The following is a 21,244-nucleotide window of genomic DNA, read 5'->3' as shown; positions in this document are numbered from 1 at the left end:
CTGGCAGAATGAGTTCAGGCTTTCAGCAGGCACTGCAAAATCTCACCTACACGGACCAAGGCTGGTGGAGGCCTGCGGAGGCCTTCGGAGCTAGGGGAGGACCTCAGGAAACACAGGTCCAATATCCCCAAAATGAGAAAACTGGGGCCCAGACTGACGGTGTGAGTCACCCCAGTGCCCATGGCATATCAGGTTCCCACAGCTGTCTACTCTCCAGGCCACTTCTCCCCAAAACCCTGAAGAAGGCGAGGCACAGGACAGCACCCCACCCAGTGCTTGATACACAGTAGGGGCACAATGTGCAAATGAATGCACGCGTGCCTGTAGTGGGGGCCTGCGGTCCACACGTACAATGACTTGGGTGCTGTCGAGCAGGCGGAAACAAACGACCTAAGAAATTTGTCGTGCAGCTGTTATCGAACACACTGCTTCTCTCTGCAAACTGTCCTGCTCAACTGTGCAAAGACTTGCTCCCTGCTGGATGCTGGAACCCATTTGGCTCTGCAATGGGATGTGGGTTTCGGCGAACAGCTGGAACAGATGGTGACCCTGAAGTCATATTTTGCAACAGGCTGACGCTTGTTTAATCTAGATGAAAGTACAGCTCCATGGTCCTCACATGTTGGCTGGAGGAAGGGTGGTGGAGAGCAACGGGAGGAAGAATCAGAGATTCCAAGGTGAGTATCCAGGAGATACCTCTACCTGGAAACCCGAACTCAGGGTGACGCGGGGGGAGAGGATCCCAGGAGGACCAGCCTCCCCGACCACAGGTGCAGGGGAAAGGACACGGAATTGGACTTCAGACAGGCCTGTGTGCGAGTCCTTGCTCCAACGCCTACTAGCCAGTAACCTTGGTCCAGTTCTTTCACATTTCTGAGCATTAGCTTCTTTACCTGGACGTGGAGATGCCAATGTCTGGCTCTCAGGGTGGTGCTGCAGGGCAAGGTCAGGTGCCAAGCACACCTTGTTCGTCCATCATTCACGCATTCATTCACGCATTCACTCAGTCACTTGTAAATATTATCAAGCACCAAGCACCACAAGCCTGGCACTGCTGCTGTTGGGAGAGTCAGCAGTGAATAGGACAGACGTGCCCCCTGCCTTCATGGCCTGCGTGCTCTAGCACCGAGCTCCTTCCTCATCCCTGGCAAAACCACCACCGGAGGGCCTTAGAACACTGATGCCTGGCTGCCACCGCCCCGGTCGGAATCTCTGGGATGAGGCCAGGGATGCCGTCATGCGGCAACGTGAGGTTCATGGTTTAGGAAGAAGCTCCCATCCACTAAGGGCATGCTGCCTGCCTCCGGCTCTCTCCAAGCTCTCCCCTAGCGTTACTTGCTGAACGCCTGGCACAGCCCTGGAGGTGGGACCTCTACCCACCTCTCCCCATCCCACATCGAGGTGAGGAATCCGGCACTCTGTCTGAGTGATCTGCCCAAGTCACAAAGCTCAGAAAAAGCGGAATTGGGGTTTGAAGTCCATCTGATGATTCCAGAGCTCAGCTCTAACCACATGCTGCCACAGCCCATAAGGTGAGGGACCTCAGCTTATGTGAATGCCTGCCCTCGGCTCTCCTCACACGTCCCTGGGGATGGGACAGACTGACTGTGCATCTACAGTCACTCTTGGGACTTGGGAATTTCAGGGTGGTGCCGTGCCCCCCCCCTGCACATCAGAAGACCCAGATCCAGGCCTTCTGTATTCCAGCTGTGTGGCTTTCATCTTTGCATCTATAATTTATTTTGTTTTTTTTTAATGTTTATTTTGAGAGAGTGTGTCCTGCCCATGAGGGCAAGTGTGTGCATGTGCGGGGGAGGGGCAGAGATGGGGGGAGAGAATCCCAAACAGGCTCTGTGCTGTCAGTGCAGAGCCGGACGTGACAGCATGACCTGAGCCAAAATCAAGAGTCAGACACTTAACTGACTGAGTCACCCAGGTGCCCCTCCATCAGTAATGAAGAAATCCTGAAAGTCCCACATGTTCTGGGTCCTCGAGGCTCCCAGTGGGTTTTGATGGAGGCAAAATGTTTGGGGGATCTCCAGGCCCTTTCAGAGGGGAGCTGTAGGAGCCAAGCTCTCCAACATGCATGAATGGTGAACTGTGTCTTCTCCCACAAGAGCCACTGTGCGGCATGGACCACATTGGGTAGGAGGCTGTCTCCAAAGGGTGATTCTTAGAAACCCTGAGCCTGAGTGGGACTGGCTGGTCTCTCATATGCATATGCACGAGGAGCATTTTTCACATTCCCCCCAACCTTCCCATGCTAATGCTACCCCACACACTGATTCCTGGAAAGGTAAATGCAGATCGAGAGGGGAAAGCTTCTTGCAGCCATGAACACATACACACAGCTATTCATTCATCTAGCATTCACTGAGTACCTGCTGTCCAGCAGGCACTATTCTAGGTGCTGGAGATCCAGCAGTGACAGACAAACAAGTTCCTTCCCTCATGGAACTGACAGTCCTAGCACAAGAGCTTCGGAGAGCAGTAATTTTCATCTTGTCAACAACAACAAAAATATTAATAACCCCTTCCACACACAAGTGCATTAGGCATTTGCAGATGGAGAAAATGTTTATGCAAGAGTGGGTTCTGACACCCACTGCCGTAATTCTGAGCCTCCTCCACAAGTTAGGGACCTCAAATCTATATACAGCATCATCTCCACTCAAGCATCCTACCATCAGGGAGAGGGGACCCTATTCCTGACTATCTGGGTCTAGCCAAAGAGCCCCCCAGAGCTTGGAAACGTAATTAAAGCCTCCTGCTTTATCTCTAAAAACCCTCAACTTTTGCACTCCACTCCATAATATATGTGTGCTGTTCCTTTTAGTATAAAATGTTCTAAATCATTCCCCAGTTATTACTGGACTTCCCACCCCACCCCAAGTTACCAACCTCTGAGTAAAGTGGATGCAGAAAATAAACAATGTGGCTTTGCATGCCACAGTCACACAGCCATGGACCATGAGCACAGCCAGTTTGAGAAGGTCTCTAGGGGAATGGCCTAGACAGGAGGGGGTAACCCATCATCTATATCCCACCATTAAAATTTTTTTTTTGACATTTATTTATTTTTGAGAGACAGAGAAGGAATGGGAAAGGGGCAGAGAGAGAGGAAGACACAGAATCCGAAACAGGCTCCAGGCTCTGAGCTGTCAGCACAGAGCCCAATACCAGGCTCAAACTCACAAACTGTGAGATCATGACCTGAGCTGAAGTCGGCCGCTTAACTGACTGAGCCACTCAGATGCCCCGGTATATCCCACCATTTTTAAAGAAGTTACTCTCTTGCATAAACACTTCTAAAAGTTTCCCACCAGAGTTATTTACTTCCAAGATCTTGTTTCTGTTCCATGGGGAGAGAATTAATTCTGCATTGTGTGTTTATGGACGCACGTTCGGAATACAGAGATCCAGAGAGAGACAGAAATCAAAAGAGATAATATCATATCTGGATGGGCTTACAGCTGGTCCAATCCCTTCATTTCATAGACAGGAAGAAGCTTTTCAAAGCCAAGGCTAACTGGAGTCTAACTGCAGAGGGCAATTCTTAGAATCCTTTCCCCATGTGACATTCATGGCCTGTTGGTGAGGCAGCTGTGACAGGCTCCGGGTGGCCGAGGCTCTGGGTGGCTCTCACTCCAGCCCTGCTCCCCTATCATTTTGCAGTAAATCTCTTAACTGCACTTCTCCTGTGCAAGAAAGAGATGGAGACCCCAGACCCCCCTTCCTAGAGCAGTTCGCTCTCTGCAATTAGAGGCACCAGCAGGGCAGGAGGCAGGACCCAGAGGCCCCTAGCCCATGGATCCTGGGCTATGAGCACTGCATGGGACCCATGGGACTGAGGGAAGCCAAGATGTTGGCCCCACTGGAGGCCAGGTGTGGGGAAACAGTTTCTGGATGAGGGTTCTGTGTTCATCTCCAGACCCCCCACAACCTCCCCTCCCACACCACGCTCAGGCTGCACACAGGCTGCTGTTTCCCCCCTCTCCTCATTCTGATCCCTTGATCTGGAACATTCCAATCCTCTTCCAACCCACCAGCCCCACCCCATTTCCTGGCTAAATTGATTCATCCCTCACAATTCATCTTAAATGTCACTCCTCATGGAGACTTTCCTGACACCCCGGTGCTGATGAGAGTGGCCAGGTCTGTGCTCTCATAGGTCCCTGTACTTCTTCTTAACATTTGTTTACCATCTACATATATTTAGGGGGTTTTCGTACAATTATTTACTTAGTGTCTATGTCCCCCATAGACTGCCGGCTCCCAGAGGGTGGGAACCATGCCTCTCTTGTTCATCATGTGATGCCCAGCACATACCACATTGCCTTGTAGGCCGTCAATGAATATTTATTCAGTAAAAGTGAGTGAACAAATGAATGAATGAAAATCCTACCAGATATGGCAGGCAGGATGGTGAAGTCTAAGGAGGCCTGAAAGTTTACAATTAATTGTATCCCACCCTCCCTCCCACCCTGGCAAAGTTCTTATTTAGCTATATTTCACTTTTCCCCACAACAGAGTATGGCTTTTTATGTCCTGCCAGTGGAAGGTCATTGATTCCAAAGATGAATGGCCTCATCCCAGCCCTCCTATCCTTGGCAAGACGGATTTGCACGTGAATTCTGATCCCTGATGGAATGAATCAGGTATAAGCACTGTGCTCAGAGCTTTGGGGACATGATTTCATGTCCTCATCACAAGAACTCTGAGATGGGTACTATTATTATCTCCCACTCTACAGATGAGGAAACAGAGGCTAGAAGAGGATTCGTAAATCATCCAAAGTCACCAGCTGGTATGTTCAAATCCTAGAACTGCAGCCAGCTCTGTCTGATCCCACAGCCCCAGCACTTAACCACCATGCTACAAAGGCCATGTACACATGCATCCCCCAGCATCGGGTGATTCTAACCTGGGACTTTGCATTTTTTTTCCCTTTTTTTCTTCCTTCCTTCCTTCCTTCCTTCCTTCCTTCCTTCCTTCCTTCCTTCTTTCCTTCCCCCTTCCTTCCATCCTTCCTTCCTTCCTTCCTTCCTTCCTTCCTTCCTTCCTTCTTTCCTTCCCCCTTCCTTCCATCCTTCCTACCTTCCTTCCTTCCTTCTTTCTTTGAGAGAGAGAGAGTGTGAAGGAGGAGCAGAGACAGAGGCAGAGAGAGAGCATCCCAAGCAGGCTCCACGATGTCAGCACAGAGCCCGATTCAGTGCTCAATCCCATGAACTGTGGCATCATGACCTGAGCCGAAATCAAAAGTCAGATGCTTAACTGACTGAGCCACCCAGGCACTCCGGGGCCCTGCCTTTCTAACAAGCTCCCAGGTGATGCCAATGTGCTGGTGCAGAGACTGTTTTGAGTAGTAAGTCTATAAAGGGGAAAAGGGGAAAAGGCGAAAGAGGATTTCAGCAGGGCAGGGAGAGTATTCCAGCCCGCAGGTAGGCACTAGCAAATGCTGGGTGAAGGGAACATACTTGTGAAGTTGAGATCAGCAAGTATCTTGATGTGGCTGGAGCCAGGGCATGAAGACGGATAGGAGGGGACAAACAGCCTGGAGCTTCAGCCCAAGGAGAGTGGAATTTCAGGTGCTGTAATGGAACGCATGGAAGGGTTTTTAAGAGGGGGCACGACATGATGGGACCTGTGTTTCAATGACCCACTCTACTTGCAGTGAGTGCTTGAGGACGGAAAGATAGAGGTCCTACCAGCAAGGGAGCAGCTACAACAATCAGTTAGAAGACAAGACACAGGACTGACTCTGGGCAGATGGATGCAAGCAGGAGATTAGACACCAGAGACACTGAAAGGGCAAGATCAATTTCTTTAAAACAAAGCTGCAGGACTCTTTCCAGGCACTAACAATTTCTCAGCCAGTCCATGCCCTGGGACAACCACACAGAGCTGGTGGCAGATGTAAAATCAGGTGTGGGGCACCTGGGTGGCTCAGTCGGTTAAGCATCCGACTTTGGCTCAGGTCATGATCTCATGGTTTGTGAGTTCGAGCCCCACACCAGGTTCTGTGCCGACAGCTCAGAGATTGAAGCCTGCTTCAGATTCTGTCTCCCTCTCTCTCTGTCCCCCCCTCCAACTCATGCTCTGTCTCTCTGTCTCTTTCAAAAATAAATAAGCATTAAAAAATTAAAATATAAATAATAAAAATAAAATAAAATAAGGCGCATACAATTCCAATGAAGTCCCAACAGTACTCTTAGAAATGGGGCTCACCAACCACTTCTTCCAGTCCAACCACACAGTCTCCTTGGTGAGCCAGGCTTTTCCTGTCCTCGTACAGCAAGTGTCTGAGTCTGAGAATGGAAGTGACTCGGTCAAGCTCCCACAGCCGAGCCCAGAATCGCGGAATCTGACCACTAGGTTAGTGCTGTGCATTTTAGAGAACTTGCCCCAGCAGAGAAAATGAACACATTCAGCTGTAATCTGGTATCAGCCCACACTTGCAAATATTAAACAAGCAAAAACATTCCACTTCTCAGACTGGAAGTTTACATTCTAAAAGAAGGGGGGGGGGAGACCCTGAAATGGAGCCATCTACTCCAGACAGTTAAACCTGAAGTAAAATTAGAAAATGTGTCACATGGAAAAACTCTGCAGTGAGAAATGGTTTCTGCCCCCCTCCCCCCCTTTTTTTTCTTGCTGTGGGAGAGTGAGTAATTTGGCATTTTAACTAGACAGGGGGAGAGGGCAGCTTTGGTCTCTGCTTTGTGCCAAATACACACAGTTGTTGGGCACAGTTCTGTATCCTGACTTGCAGACCGGGATGGAGTGAGGCATCTGCCTAGCAACCAGATGAACGGGGATGAGGGCCACTGAGTTCAATTCTTTTCCCCAAGTGCCACAGCATTTGGCCATCTGAACTCAGGCATCCTATAATATTCATGCTAACAGTGCTTTTAAGGGTTCACCTGCTCTAACCCCTTCACTTCTCGGATGGGAAGCCGAGGCCCATAAAGAGGCAGAGAGCTAAGACAAAAGAAGAACAGGGGAACATCAAAGCTGAGCCTTTGGGAAAGTTTCTTCCGTGCCTCCCCCACAGTTGCCATACTTGCCTCCTGAATCTAGGGGAACCTCTCATGGCTGATGGTAACCTGAATGTACCAGGCTGCCATCAGGTTATTCGTTTAGTGAGCGTTGCCTGAGTACCTGCCAGGGGCCAGGCATGGAGCTAGGTACTGGGGGTACAGGGGATAGAATGTCCCCAGTTTAGACTTTTGAGGTGGCCCTCCCCCAGATTCCAGCTACTTTGGAGTTTGTGTGGTTTGAGGTCAGGCTATGAAGAGGAATATTCTGGGAGACGAAGCCAGAACACCACATCGGTGGGACATCCAGGGTCTCAAATGCCATGCTAAGAAGTGCTGTAATCCTTTTCTATGGCTGCTATAAGAGATCACCCCAAATTTAGTGACTTATATTAACAAAAGCTTATTATCTTACAGTTCTGTAGGTTAGAAGTCCAACACAGATCTTATTTGGATAAAAAGCAAGGTATCAACAGACTGTGCTCCTTTCTGGAAGCTTCAAGGGAAAATCCATTTCTTGCCTTCTCCAGCTTCTAGAAGCCACCTGTGTTCTTTGGCTCATAGCCCCTTCCTGCATCTTAACACCAGCAAAAAAAGCCGGTCAAGTTCTCACGTTGCATCTCTCTGCCCTCCTCTCCTGCCCACCCCCTTCCATTCTTAAGGACCCTTGTGATTACATTGGCCCATCTAGATAGTTGAGGATCCTCACCCTCTTTTAAGATCAACTGATTACCAAGCAGAATTCCATCTGCAGTCCGAGTTCTCCTATGCCATGTGACCTCATCTAGTCACAGGCTCTGGAGATTAGGACGTAGACACCTTTGGAGGGCCATGACTGCCTACCACAGGTGGTCAGCATGGGAAGATGACAGAGGGTTTTCAGCACAGGTAACATAATCAGAGTTGGTTTTGCAGTGCTGCTCAAACTGTAACGTGCATGTGAATCACCGGGGATCTTGTTAAAATGCAGATACTGATTTACTGGGCCTGTAGATGAGACTGGAGATGCTGCGTTTTTACCAACATCCCCCATGATGCTGATGCTGCCGGTACATCTGAGTAGCAAGAAGCCAGAAGGCTACTGTCGCCGCAGTTGGGGGGCGGTGCATTGTAGGGTGGAGGGAGACAGGCCCGTGTGCTGAAAATAAAGACAAAAGAAGCCAACTGCTACGATGTACGGCTGGGAGGAGAGAAGCAGCTGGCTGACCCAACTTCAGATGGAGTTGTGTGTATGATGCCACTGACACTGCATGAACTTAGGTTCGGCTTGTCACCAGCTTTTGGGCTCTCTAGACTTCTATTCTAGAACGGTTATAACTTTCCAGCACCCAAAAGAATACCTTCATTTTTCTTCTGTGACATGCATGCTATCCCTGACATATCTGTTATATCCAGTCCCTGCTCTCACGCCCACTCTGGTCCCCACACCATCCATCGCAGCAGAGGGCTGCGGGTGGTCTTTCAGCAGGGCTGGAGGCACACACAGACTTCGCTATGGTCAAGGGTTCATAATGCTGGGTTTTCACTAAGATCTCCACAGTCCCAGGCTTTGAATGACTCATTCATTAATGTATTCAAATGCTCATTGTGTCCGTTTGGTGCCATGTCAGATGCTGAGGAAACATGGATAAATAAAATAGGGTTCCCACCCTCAGGGAACCCACAGACATGTGGGAGCAGGGAAGGAAGGAGGTATTGAATGGGTCCCCAATTACAGGCCCAAGGCTTACCTTGTTAAGTCTTCATAGTAGGAATTATTGACCCAATTTACAGGTAGGGATGATAAGGGAAAGGGAGGTCACTCAATGGGAAGTAGCAGAGTTGAGATTTGAACTCAGGACCCAGGCTCCCAGAGCTCCTATGCCTGAGCTACACCCCCTGAAGGTCCCTCTGGGATCCAGTGCGAGCTCTGTCACTCACATGTGTTGCAACCACAGACAGGTACTTTCGTCTCTGGGAGTCGGGATTACCACCTCTGAAAGGGGGCCCTTGGACTGCGTGGTTTGTTCTCAACCCTGGCTGCACCCTTGAATCACACCAGGAGCTTTTCAAACCCACCAACGACTAGACTTCACCCCAGGGGAATTCAGAATCCTGGAAGTGGGGAAGGCTGGGCATCACATCATTCTGAATCTCCAAGTGATTCTAAGGTGCAGCCAGGGTTGAGAACCACCAAGGTCCTTGAACATGACCTCTGGAACTCCAATTTCCTGAAGAATCCTCTTCTCTTCCAGCCCTTACAAGGCATGTGCAAAATGAATGAATGAAGCAGGAGGGGAAAAAGGAGGAAGGATTCCCGACTCCATTCAACTAAGGACGATATGAGGCAGTAATGCAGCACTGTCTTCTTACCTGCTGTCCTTTTCTCCTTTTGGATTAGAGAAACAGCAGCAGCAGATAAAGGAGGGGTGAGCCAGTCTTGTGTGTTGCTGCGGGAAGTGCAAATTACTATCACCTTCCCAAAGAATGCAACAGAAGCTTTCAAAATGGGCATGCATTGGGCCAACAATTTGTTTTAGGAATTTATGTTCGGAAATAACTGCAGAAAAGGTCAAATCCAGAGCTACAAGAGTAGGGTCATCATGATAGTGTTTATAACAGTGAACAGCCAGAAATAGTCTGAAGGCATATAAGGGGGCTAGTTTAATTATGGGGCATACGTACAATGAAATATTATTTAAATTACAAAGGATGTTAGGAAATAATATTTAGTGTCCCAGAGGAAGTGTTTAGATGATTACTAAGGAAAAAAATGCCGAGCAACACAACACAATGTTGACAGAATGATCTATTCTTTTATAACGTATGTGCATATTTCAGCAAATTACTTTGAAAAACTGTCCACCAAATGCCAGCAGCATCTGTCTCTGAGTCGTGAGATAATATGTGACATTTATGAACTCTTTTCACCCCCTAGGTTTTTACAATGACTATTTTTTTTTTACTCTCAATTTTTTTTTTAACATTATTGAAAAAATAAGTCTCCTCTTTCAAAGGCTGCTTCCCTCCCCCTGCCTGCCCCATCTTCTGGGGGAAATAGACACCCCTACTTTGGAGTGCTGAGGCTTGCTTGCACCTCCATTAGGACACACAGGATCAGTTCCCCAGCATTTAAGCCAGCTGTTGCTGCACACTGGTCTCTACTACTGAACCAGTAGTCAGTTCTGCTGAGTCCCTCTAGGACGGGTGCTCAGTCCAATGCATCTTTTTAGTCACCCACCACCCACCCCAGAGGGTCTCAGAGAGAGCAGGCGGCCAGGAAATACGGGAAGAAGACAGAAATCCATATATCTACAAATGTATATATCTCTATAGTAGCCAGAACACAGAACAGGGAAGTTTTTCAAAGACTTTAGCAGATGTTTGCTTTGTGAAAAGACTAGTTGAAAAAGCCCTCCTGGGGGCGCCTGGGTGGCTTGGTCAGTTAAGCATCCGACTTTGGCTCAGGTCATGATCTCACGGTCTGTGAGTTCGAGCCCCGCGTCGGGCTCTGTGCTGACAGCTCAGAGCCTGGAGCCTGTTTCAGATTCTGTGTCTCCCTCTCTCTCTGTCCCTCCCCTGTTCATGCTCTGTCTCTCTCTGTCTCAAAAATAAAATAAAAAAACGTTAAAAAAAAAAAAGAAAAAGCCCTCCTGGTGGTAGATGGGGCTTTTAAGCTGGGCCCCATTTGAGTGCCTCAGTGATGGAAGGATGACTCCTGGAGAGGCTTAAGGCAGGGCTACTCCCTGCACAGCAGACTCTAGCTAAGCTCCTCCAAACCCAGGAAGAGGCCCCCTAATACCTGAACTCAGGGATCCTGCTCATGTGAGGGAGATATGCGGACCCTCAGAACAGATTTCTTCCCTGTCCAATCTTAAGTCATCCATGCCATGGAACAAGTGCAAAAATGAACTGGGTTGGATAAAACTGGTTCGGTTTGGGTTGGCTTGGGTTGGGTTGGGTTGAGGTGGGTTGTACTAGATTAGGTTGCATTGAGTTAAATTGAGTTCTGATGGGGATAAGGGGTGGGCTGCACTCATTAGGTGACCCCAGCCTCATAACTCCCTCATTAAATCTTGCCCAATAATAGGTCTGGACCTTCTCCCAGGTTCTGCTCTAACCATAGACTTTTTCTCTCTTGAGTTGGGATGGAACAGAGGAAGGTGGTCAGCCAGCAAACCTGCTCCTCCCAACGCCTCTGATGCATCTCAGCTCCTCTGGGCTCTGTGTCGACAGCAGCAGCTCAGGCTCCATGATCTGCTGCTCTGACTTTGAAGCCTTATTTGCCATCCATTCTCCTTATTGCACATTAGCATCTTCAACTGAATCTCACTGTAAGATTTCTTCCTCTTTGATAACCCTCACCTGCTCACCACCTCGCCAACACTCCCAGTATCCAATTGTATCATGAAAAACCTGGGTGATAAATCAGTCTGTACTAAAAAATGTATGGCTTAGTGAACGAGACAGGGGTGACTTCCTTTACCAGATTTTAAAATATATTACGAAGCAACAATTATCAGGGCTCCTGGATGGCTAGGTCGGTGGAGCCTCCGACTCTTGACTCAGCTCAGGTCATGATCTCACAGTTTGTTGGGCTCCACACTGATAGCGCAGAACCTGCTTGGGATTCTCTCTCTCTCTCTCTCTCTCTCTCTCTCTCTTTCTCTCTCTCTCTTTGCCACTGCCCCCAAAATAAATAAACATTTTTTAAAGCAATGATCATGAAGACCATGTGGGATTTAAAAAACACGCACATGCATAGGTACAGGGAAGTGACCAAAGTAGAGGTTTGAGAAAAATTTTTTGACCATTAAAGAAACAAACGTATATGACGACAACCAGAAGCAACATGATAATTGGTTAATAGCTCACATCTTAATTAGTGTTTTGGAGAATCCTGAGTACCATTTTGAAAAAAAAAAACAAACAAAAAACTGACCAGATTATACCCTATGTAATCTATGTAATTTACCTAATTTATGGTCCGTTTTAAGTAGGTCAAGCTATAGACATTAAAGGAAACCTTGAAAACAAACCCATATATTTAGCTAGCAGAGAAAAGATAAGTGTACAACTCTGGACAAAATGGAGGCCACTAGGAATAAGATGAGTGGGGATAAACAGGAAAACAAGTTGTTTATGCAATTAGATGTAATGAAAATAAAGAGCAAAGTAACATAAGCATAAATTCCTAACTAGTTATTAAAGTCACTAAAGGAGAAAAACCTAAAAGCCCCATAATGTACCCTCATTACTCAGCCACGGTCACCCCCAGAGTTGGCAGAGCTGTGGAAGAATCGAGACGAATGACAATCCACAGATGATATGGTAAATTGGCGCGTTCTCTCCAGACCACAACCTGGACCTACCCATTCACTCCCTCTTTGATTCACTGAAAGGGTTTTCTGAATGCTTGCTCAGGCATTCTGGGATTCAGAGTTGGAAAGACCTAGTCCTGCCTCTTGGAGCTTCCCATGTAGCATGGGAGGCAAACGAATCATCAGTGGTCACGGTCCGGTCTGAGAAGCCCTGGGACCAAGGGACGAGTGGATAAACAGTGTCAGCCCCAAGGAAAAACACCCAACATGCCAGGCAGAAGAGGGCTTCCCAGAGAGGATGCTTAAAGGGTGAATGGGGGGTTGCCAGGTGGACAGGAAGAAAGGCATTCTCTCAAAGAGTGACCAGCCTATGCAGAGATGCAGAGGTGAGACATCGCATGTCTCATTCTGCAAGCTACCGGTGGTTTGGAGTGAGCCCAAGTCAAGAGGGGCTCTGTGTGGCTGGAGACCGGGAAGCCACAAAGGGCCCTCTGCGGCAAGGAGCATGACCCCCATCTTAGGTAGAGTGAGAATCCAGTGAGAGCAATTAAAGGAGGAAGGAAAATGATTAAATTTGTATCTAAGAGAGATCTATCTAAATATGCAAGAAACGTGCAACTACTTCTGTTCTTTGATGGGAAAGTAAGTCTGGGGTAATCTAGTCAAAAATAATAATAATAACCTAAAAAGAAAACAAAGATCATTTGTCAGAAGATGGTCCCAGCAGCTCTGTTTATAATAATGACAAAAGAGCCAAAGTCCAAGTGGCCAACCGTGGACAAATGAGGCATGACCCACACCCTCAAGGTGCTCCCATGGTAAAGAGAGAGAAATAAACATACTGACAGTACAGGGGGACAATGCTGGTGCTGGAAGAGAGAGATGAGGGAATGGGGAGTTGATGAGAAAGCTTGGCCAGAGAGATGCCTCTTCCAGAGCGCCATTTAAGCTGGGAGGTAGAATTAGGCCTTAAAGAGAGACAGAAGGTAAGAAAGTATACTCCAGACAGGGAGATTAGTTCACATCATGTGCAAAGCTGAAGAGACTACAAAATCCCAGCACTGCATGGGAAGCTGTGGCTGGTTCAGTGTGCCAGGAGCTTTCAGCCTGCACTCTGCTGTAAAACACACGCACGGCACAGGATGATACCGCAGGAATTCCCCACTTTATACAAAACCAACAAGTTTACCCAGTAATTAAAACACTATAATCATTTATATTCATTGTAATTTCTAATGGCACGTCAGCAACAGTAGCTCACTACAGGCCAGGGCACAGGTAAGGCAGAGGCCAGAGATGGGGGGTCTCAGGTGTGATTCCTACCCGCTTTGCTCTCCTTCAGGAAAGCATATCAGACGGCCATGAGCAAGAGTGAGATGATCTGAGGAAAAACCCAAACTGGCTCTGATTAGCATTCAGATTTGCCCCAAAGAAGATTTACAAATGGTCAAAAAGCACATGAAAAGATGCTCAATATCATTAGTCATCAGGGAAATGCAAATCAAAACAATGAGGGACCACTTCATACCCACTAAGATGACTGTAATTATAAAAAGTGTAGGCAAGGATGTGAAAAAAATCAGAGCCTTTGTACACTGCTGGTGGAAATGTGAAGTGGTACAGCCACTGTGGAAAGGAGTTTGGGAATTTCTAAAAAAAAAAAAAAAAAAAAAATCTAAGCATGTACTTACCCTGTGACCCAGCAGTTCTGCTAAGTATATATACCCAAATTAATGAAAAGAAGTACTCAAATACTTGTATCAAATGTTCATAACAGCGCTATTCACAAGAGCTAAAAGGAGGAAACAAATCAACATCCCCATCAACGAAAGAATGGATAAACGAATTGTAGTATATCTATTCAGTGGAATATTACTCAGCCATTAAAAGGAATGAAGTACTGACACTTGCTACAAAATGGACGAATCTCAAAAACGTTAAGCTAAGTGAAAGAAGCCAGACACAAAAGGCACATACTTTATGATGCCATTTATATGAAAGATCCAGAATAGGTAAATCCATAGAGACAGAGAGCAGTTTAGTGGTTCCCAGGGGCCAGTAGGATGAGGATGGGGGCCATGGGGAGTGACCACTTCATGGAAATAATGTTTTTCACTCTTTGGAGAGATGAACATGCTTTGGAACCAGACAGAAGTGACAGCTGTACAACAGTTTGAATGGACCAACTGCCACTGAATTGTACATGTGAAAATGGCTAGTTTTGTTATGTGAATTTTACCTCAATAAAAAAGTCAACCAGGATAACCAGATGTCCGATAAATATATGAAAAGGTAATCAACTTAAATATCAGGAAAATGTAAATTAAGACTATAGTAAGGGGTATCTGGGTGGTTCAGTGGACTTTTATCTGACTTTTGATTTCGGCTCAGGTCATGATCTTGTGGTTCATGAGTTCAAGCTCCACACTGGGCTCTGTGCTGACGGCGTGGAGCCTGCTTGGGATTCTCTCTCTGACCTTCTCTCTCTGACCCTCCCACATGCACTCTCTCTCTACCTCAAAATAAATAAGTGGAATTGAAATAAAATCTTTTTTTAAAAAAAACACTACAGTAAGATTCTACTATGTACTCATTAGAAGGGCTGAAATTCAGCCCAGTGACAAGATCAAGTGCTGGTGAGGATTTGAAGAAATGGGGACTCATACCCAGTGGGTGACCATGCACCTCAGTACCACCATATGTAAGATGGTCTGGCACTGTCTGTTCAGTTGAAGGATGAACACACCCTGTTACCCAGCACCCCACTCCTAGACACAGAACCAACAGGGGTATGTGCACATGTGCACCAAGAGACATGTACAAGAATGTTCGCAAACCCACCACTGTCTCTGCCAAAATGGAAACAACCCAAATATTGGAGACAAATGAATAGATGATGTACAGTATGTTAATACAGTAGAAAATTATACAGCAACAAAGATGAATTAACTACAGCCACACACAACAGTATAGACAAATCTGAAAACTGAATATCCAGTGAAATAAGCCATGTATAAAGTTCAAATTCAAGTGGAACTGTAGAATCTGGGGATACATGCTTAGGTACTAAAGTTATTTCTAAAGAATAAGGAAGCAATCACCATAAAAGTCAAGGTGATGGTTACCTCTGAGGGCAAGGAGGGAACAGTCACATCCAAGGGGCACAAGCTTCTGGGGCTCTCCTATTCTTGACCCGGGTTATGTGGCTGTTTGTTCTGTGATAAACACTTGGGCTGTAATTTTTGTGTGCACTTTTCTGAATGGATATTATATTTCACAATAAAACAGTATAAAGAAAAGTAAATAATTTGCACATATCGGGATTTTATTAACAGGAACAAATACCTTGTGAAACCGCTGCCCTTGTCCCCTAAAACCACCTTCTTATCTGCTAAAATAGCAGGTGTTCCAATGACACTGTAACTTTACTAGCTCAGCCATGACACATGAGGGGCACGAGGATCGGTGTAGGGGATAGGGTCCCATTGACAAGGATCTCTTCAAACAGGGCAGGCCAGGAAAAACCCTCTAGAGTTGGGAAGCCTTGAGACTTTGGACCTCGGTTTCCTTATCTGGAGCACAAAGATAACAGTCCCAGTCCCTGCCTCCTGGAGCACTTTTGAAGATTGGATGAATGTAACCCAGACATGCCCACACCTCTGCCTGAGCATATAAAGTGATTTGCTTATAACTGTTGGCCTTATTAAACGGCATGCAAAACTGGGCTTGCAGGAGGATATCTTACATGTCTAAGAGTTTCTGCAGAGGCCCAGAGGGACACTGAATACCCATCAGTTGCAGATGGCCCTCTCGTGGCCCTTTCCAGCTCCTGGCGGTTTCCTGCCACTCCCTTTTAACGCTTTCGATGGGAACAGGGTTTCCTCTGTGTTGTTTCTAACAACTGACTTGACATCAAGGGGAGCCTTCAAACACAGGAGGAGAAAGAAACACCAAAGTCTCTTTGCGCAGAATCTTCTTCCTTTTGGAGGCAGGGGTTGCAGCAAAATTCACGAAAGCCCATGAAATACAGGCCGCCCTCTACCGCTGAGCTGGCAGTGCCCTATATCACATGGGAAATTGCAGCGTTTCGACATGGGGCATGGCGCTGAGAAGCCAGAACTGTGCTCCCTCTGCCCTCTGATCTACAAGAAATGCTAGCCTGGATGTTCCGGTGGGAAAAGTGGCCAGAGGCCAAGGAGACAATGGTCTAGGTTGTCCCAGGCTTTCTCTAGCATACAAAGAGTTAACCCAGGCCACCCCCTCAATCCTCAGTGTCCTTCAAAGGGAGAGAGGTTGCTGCCCCTTCTCCTCAGACACATATTCTGTCCAGGCTGTGTACTGATCTCCTAAATCCAGGACGGGTGGGACCCTTTGGAGAACACAGTTCTGCAAACTCGGCATGGAGAAAGGGCTGAGGGTGGAAGGACGGGAGCCTAGGATCTGGGCTCCAGTCCTGCCTTTTGGACAGGCCACTTCCTAAGCCTCCCTCATCATCAGTGTCCTCTGTAAAAACTGCCTGCATTGCTTTCTAACAGCTATTGCAAGGACTGACCCATAGTTTCTATCGCTTATTTTCTGCCTAGTATGTGCCACAGTGCGGAAAGCGTATTACCTCTAAGACCTCTTTTAATCTTCACAGCATCCCTATGAGGAAAGGTGGTCTAATTATTCCCGTTTTTTGGGGTGAGGAAACTGAGGCACGAAGAGGTGAAATCCATTGCCCAAGGTCACCTAACTCAGCCACGCTTCAAGCCCAGGCAGCCTGAACACAACCAAAATCTGTTTTAACTCAGACCCTACTAGTCATCCACCCTGCTCTGGGTCCTAGTGAGGAAAGTGAGGCTTGTGGAACAGAAGGGGACCAGATCCCCTGGTTCCCCGCCGGTAGTTCTTCTCATCACCCTGGGCGCCACTGCCCACCATGGATGGGACTCCTTCAGCTAACTCAGGGGTAAGTTAGGCATCGAGGCGATTCAGTCCCGTTATTTCTTGCGCGGCAAAGGCGCCAGGTGTCTCTGCTGGCGATCACGCGGCCGCACCTGTGTGCAGAGCGGGCACCAGACCTGTCCTTACAATGAGCCAGCCGGCACGCAGGACCTGCGCGCGGGCTCCGGGTGAGCTAGAGCTAACTGTTCCCTCGGAGCCGCTGGCGCTGCCCCCGTACTTCCAAAGTCCCTCTGTGCCCACGACTGCAGGGGCCGCGCCCTAGCTGCACAGCGTCCAGACCGCGCGCCACCCGCCCGACGGGTCAGGGACCCCGGTTCGCCCCTCGCATCCCCTTCACCGCCCGGGGAAGCGGCGCCGGGAGCGCCAGTGCGCACAGAGCGGCGAGGACTCCCTTTTATGTCCAGGAATGAGCGCGCACCGCAGGCACGCCCGCCGCCAAAAACCAACTTCCCCGGGGCGCGCGGAGGCAGCCGGGGCCACCCCCGGGCCGGGTCGCTTACCTGTCGCGGAGCGGGTCCGGGTGACAGCGGGGAGAAGCGCGGAGACCGAAAGCAGCAAAAGCAGGCGCCAGCACTGTCCGTTCCTCCTGCAAGAAGTGGGGGGCAAGAAGGTGAGGCGGGCGGGAGGGGCGAGGGCCCGGGGCGCGGGGAAGCGAGTCCTACCTTGGCGCCATCTCGCAGGCCCGCCGAACCCCCCGAAGGCACCGTGCGCCCGGCTGAGCGCTGGCCGCCGCTCGCCCTTCCTGCAGCGAACAAAGGCGGCTCTGGGCAGCGGCGGCGGCGGCGGCGGCGGCGGGCAGGCTCCCGGCTCCCGGCCCGCGCCCTGAGTCACCCGCGCTCTGAAACCCGACTCCGCCGCGTCCTGCGCTCGCTCGAGAGCCGCGCCGCGCCCACCTAGGCCGGCGGCGCCGCACTCACGCCCCGGGGGTCCCGGCCGCCGCTGCCGTCCCCACGCCCCTTTCCCCCTTCGACGGACGCGCGCTCCCGGCCGCGGCCGCCACCCCGGGCCGCCTTATGTAACCTTCGAGAAAAGCCTCGTGCCCGCGCCCGTTTGGGTCAGCGGGACTCCTTCCCTCCCGCCCTAACGTCTGTCCCGGTCTGAGCTGCCCCGCGGCCAAAGCACTCTCCTTTCATGGACCAATGGGATTCTCTCAACAGCCCAGGGAGGCTGGAGTCACTGTGATTTCCTTAAATGACAAATGAAGAAACTGAGGCTCAGAGAGGCCGGGCGAATATACAAGGGCACACAGAAGGACTGAGCTCCTAACTGCTGTGCCTACCCTGCACGCCTGACACACGAACCCCACGTGAATGCCCAGAAATGGCCCCGTGATATATACAAATCCATGCCGCAAAGATAACCCTAATAAAAAATTGAACGTATCTGGTATTTCCAAGGTTTTCCGCTGTATAACTTGCCTGCCCCACCCCCCTACTCCCAGCATGGGAATGTAAGTTTCAGGAGGGCAAGAAGATACATTTGTTTTGTTAGCTGGCTAAAACAATACCTGGTGGTAGAAATGCAAATAAACATTGGGTGCATGAAGGTGAGAGTCTGAGGTGAGACACCTCTCCAGGCACGATGATGATGTGGGAGAGGGGAAGCAGTCTCAGCCATCCCTGGTATGTGTGACTATCCCACGGGGAAAGGGTTTAGCACAGGGTCTGGCACTGGCCAACCCCCCACACGGTGGCTCTTTATTATGATTACCAGGCACCACAGAGTAAGGTTTTGGGGTGGGAGGAGGCACCACGGAGGCACAGTTCTGAAGCCTAGCAAGCCCCAGCAATGGCTCTTCCTGACGCACCAAGGAGCCATCGTGGGCCATGGCTCTGTTGTCAGCTCCTGGTTTTCATTTCTAGTAATCTGAGTTAGGGCCCCAGAGATAGGAGGGGATGGATATACTAGCTAACATTTATTGAGTGCTGATTATTTCCCAGACCCTGCGCTAAATGCTTTACAGTTTCTGCCCACTATCAGAAAGTACAGTGGGCCTATGAAATCTTTCATGAGCCAAAGCAGTGTAGAGTGAAGAAGCAATTACCATTAATTTATATGGAAAAAAGTTTTAGCATTCTCAGACCCCCAAAAATTACCCCTCTTAGGTTTTTCTGAAACCTTAGGACACATCTTGCTAATGATGCCCAAAATAACTTGAGATAAAGCACAGATGCTCACAGACACAGTCGAAAGCTACAGCTGAAAGCTGCAGTGGCTTGATGCTGAGATGTCTCCTGGGGCCCATCACACTCTTGGGGTGCTTGCCACATCTTTAACAGCTTGCCCAAAACACTGAACGCTATTTTCGCTTTGCTCCTTTTTTCTGCAACAGTGAAACTGCTCTTCAGATTTCTTTCAGTTACTGAGAACAGGTATTCCCGTGGGTCTTTTGTAAAAGCAAAGTGGCAAAATGGGAACTTTTGGAAAGCAGAAAATACCTATACCTGTGTTACCTCATTTAATCCACACTACAACCCTGGAAAGGCAGTACTGCAATGATCCTCATTTCATGGATGAGGAAGCTGAGGCTTAAAACATGCCCAACCTATGCGTGACAGTTGCCAATACCCATGCTCTCCACCACTCAGTCACCTACCTGCACGAGAACAGCGGGTTAGACCCACTGGAGATGCGCAGCACTCTGGCATGACAGGGTTAATGCCTGCATGGGCAGTGAGGGCTCTGAAAGAGCTCCAGCCCGAGGTCAGGAGCTTGTTTCCCGTCCAGTTCTTGTCTGGGCTACAGAGTAAAGTTGGGCAAATCCTGACATTTTCTGAATTTTTTTTTTATTTCTTCATCTGTATAGCAGACACGATGATCCTGACTTGGGCTGTGGGTCTCTCGATATGCAACTTGCACACCACAGTGCTCTGTCGCTTGTAAATGCTGCACATATCTACAGATCTGGGATTAATGTGAACAGTCTTCAGAACAGGAAGAGAGCAGCACGTCCTGGAGAAAGCTGGAGAGGCTTCAAGAGGAGAGTGAAGTTCACCCAGGCTCTGGGTCTGAGGAGAGTTTGAGGGGGATACATCGGAGGAAGGGGAAGGCAGTACTCAGAGAGATGCACTCTCAAGCTATAAATGGATAAAAATTTCCTGGGTTGCAGAGGGGACTGGTGGGCAGGGAAGTGTTACAGAGCCAAGACCTTCAATGACATGCCAGCTGATGGGTGTGTGCATGTGGACTTGAAATCATGGGTATTCCCTGAGCGTTGTGGAGTCCCAGAACATTTACAATGGACAGAGCCCTGCGAAACCTGATCCAGCCACCTCCCTCCTGTCCCTATTTTATTGATGGAGAAATTGAGGCTCAGAAAGGCCATGCAATTTACCAAGTCAGAGGTAAGGGCAGAGACACATAAGAGAAGGAGAAAATGGGTAAGGTCTTGAAATGTTGCAGAAGATCCTTAAAGGTGGTGAATTACCTGTCACAAGAGAGATACACCTCTTAACAAACAAGAGGTCCCTGAGAAGGTAGGAATTATGAACTGGTACTCTGGGATCATGCTGCCTGGCGAATCCTGGCTCCATTCTTTATGAGCTATATGAAATGTGGGCAAATCTGTAAGACGAAGGTGACAATGAGTTTTTCCTATCAGCTCTTGGAAGGATGAAGATGTTCCTGGGATGCAAAGCAGTTATCAGTGTCTGGTGCACAATAATGCTCACTGAATGTTAGCGTCTATAATTGATGGTGGCGCGATTCTGGCAAGGGGCATGTCTGCAAGAGAGGCGAAACCCCAAACCCAGCCTTCAAGAGGCTGAGGCACCAGCAGCCAAAGCAGCCATAGAGCTAGGATGTCCCCACGTGGAATTAACTCACAAGCCAAAGCACATTCTAACAAAATTGTCTGCTTCAGTCTTCTTTCTTCATCGGTTCATATTCTCTGTGAATATGAATTCTCTCCCACGTGCAGCCATTCTTATTTTAGTATGAATCACTAACCATAGGGAATTT

The 21,244-nt window shown here is 48.6% G+C and overlaps 1 protein-coding gene across 2 annotated transcripts in view; it reads right to left on the bottom strand.

The window, feature by feature from the left end:
- The window catches only part of COL15A1 (collagen type XV alpha 1 chain), a 108,510-nt gene extending 90,122 nt beyond the window's left edge, over nt 1-18,388 (bottom strand). For both annotated transcript variants that reach the window (XM_078436653.1, XM_078436654.1), the window contains exons 1-2: nt 17,947-18,388; nt 17,785-17,870 (exon numbers count right to left, since the gene is read on the bottom strand). In XM_078436653.1, coding sequence (XP_078292779.1) covers nt 17,785-17,870; nt 17,947-17,957 — 97 coding nt within the window. In that variant the 5' untranslated portion in view covers nt 17,958-18,388. The remainder of the gene's footprint in view (nt 1-17,784; nt 17,871-17,946) is intronic.
- Between the last annotated feature and the right edge of the window lie 2,856 nt (nt 18,389-21,244).

Source organism: Panthera onca, chromosome D4 (genome assembly GCF_046562875.1).
Source record: "Panthera onca isolate mPanOnc1 chromosome D4, mPanOnc1 haplotype 2, whole genome shotgun sequence".
Classification (NCBI taxonomy): domain Eukaryota; kingdom Metazoa; phylum Chordata; class Mammalia; order Carnivora; family Felidae; genus Panthera; species Panthera onca.
This window is presented reverse-complemented; position numbering and strand designations above follow the sequence as displayed.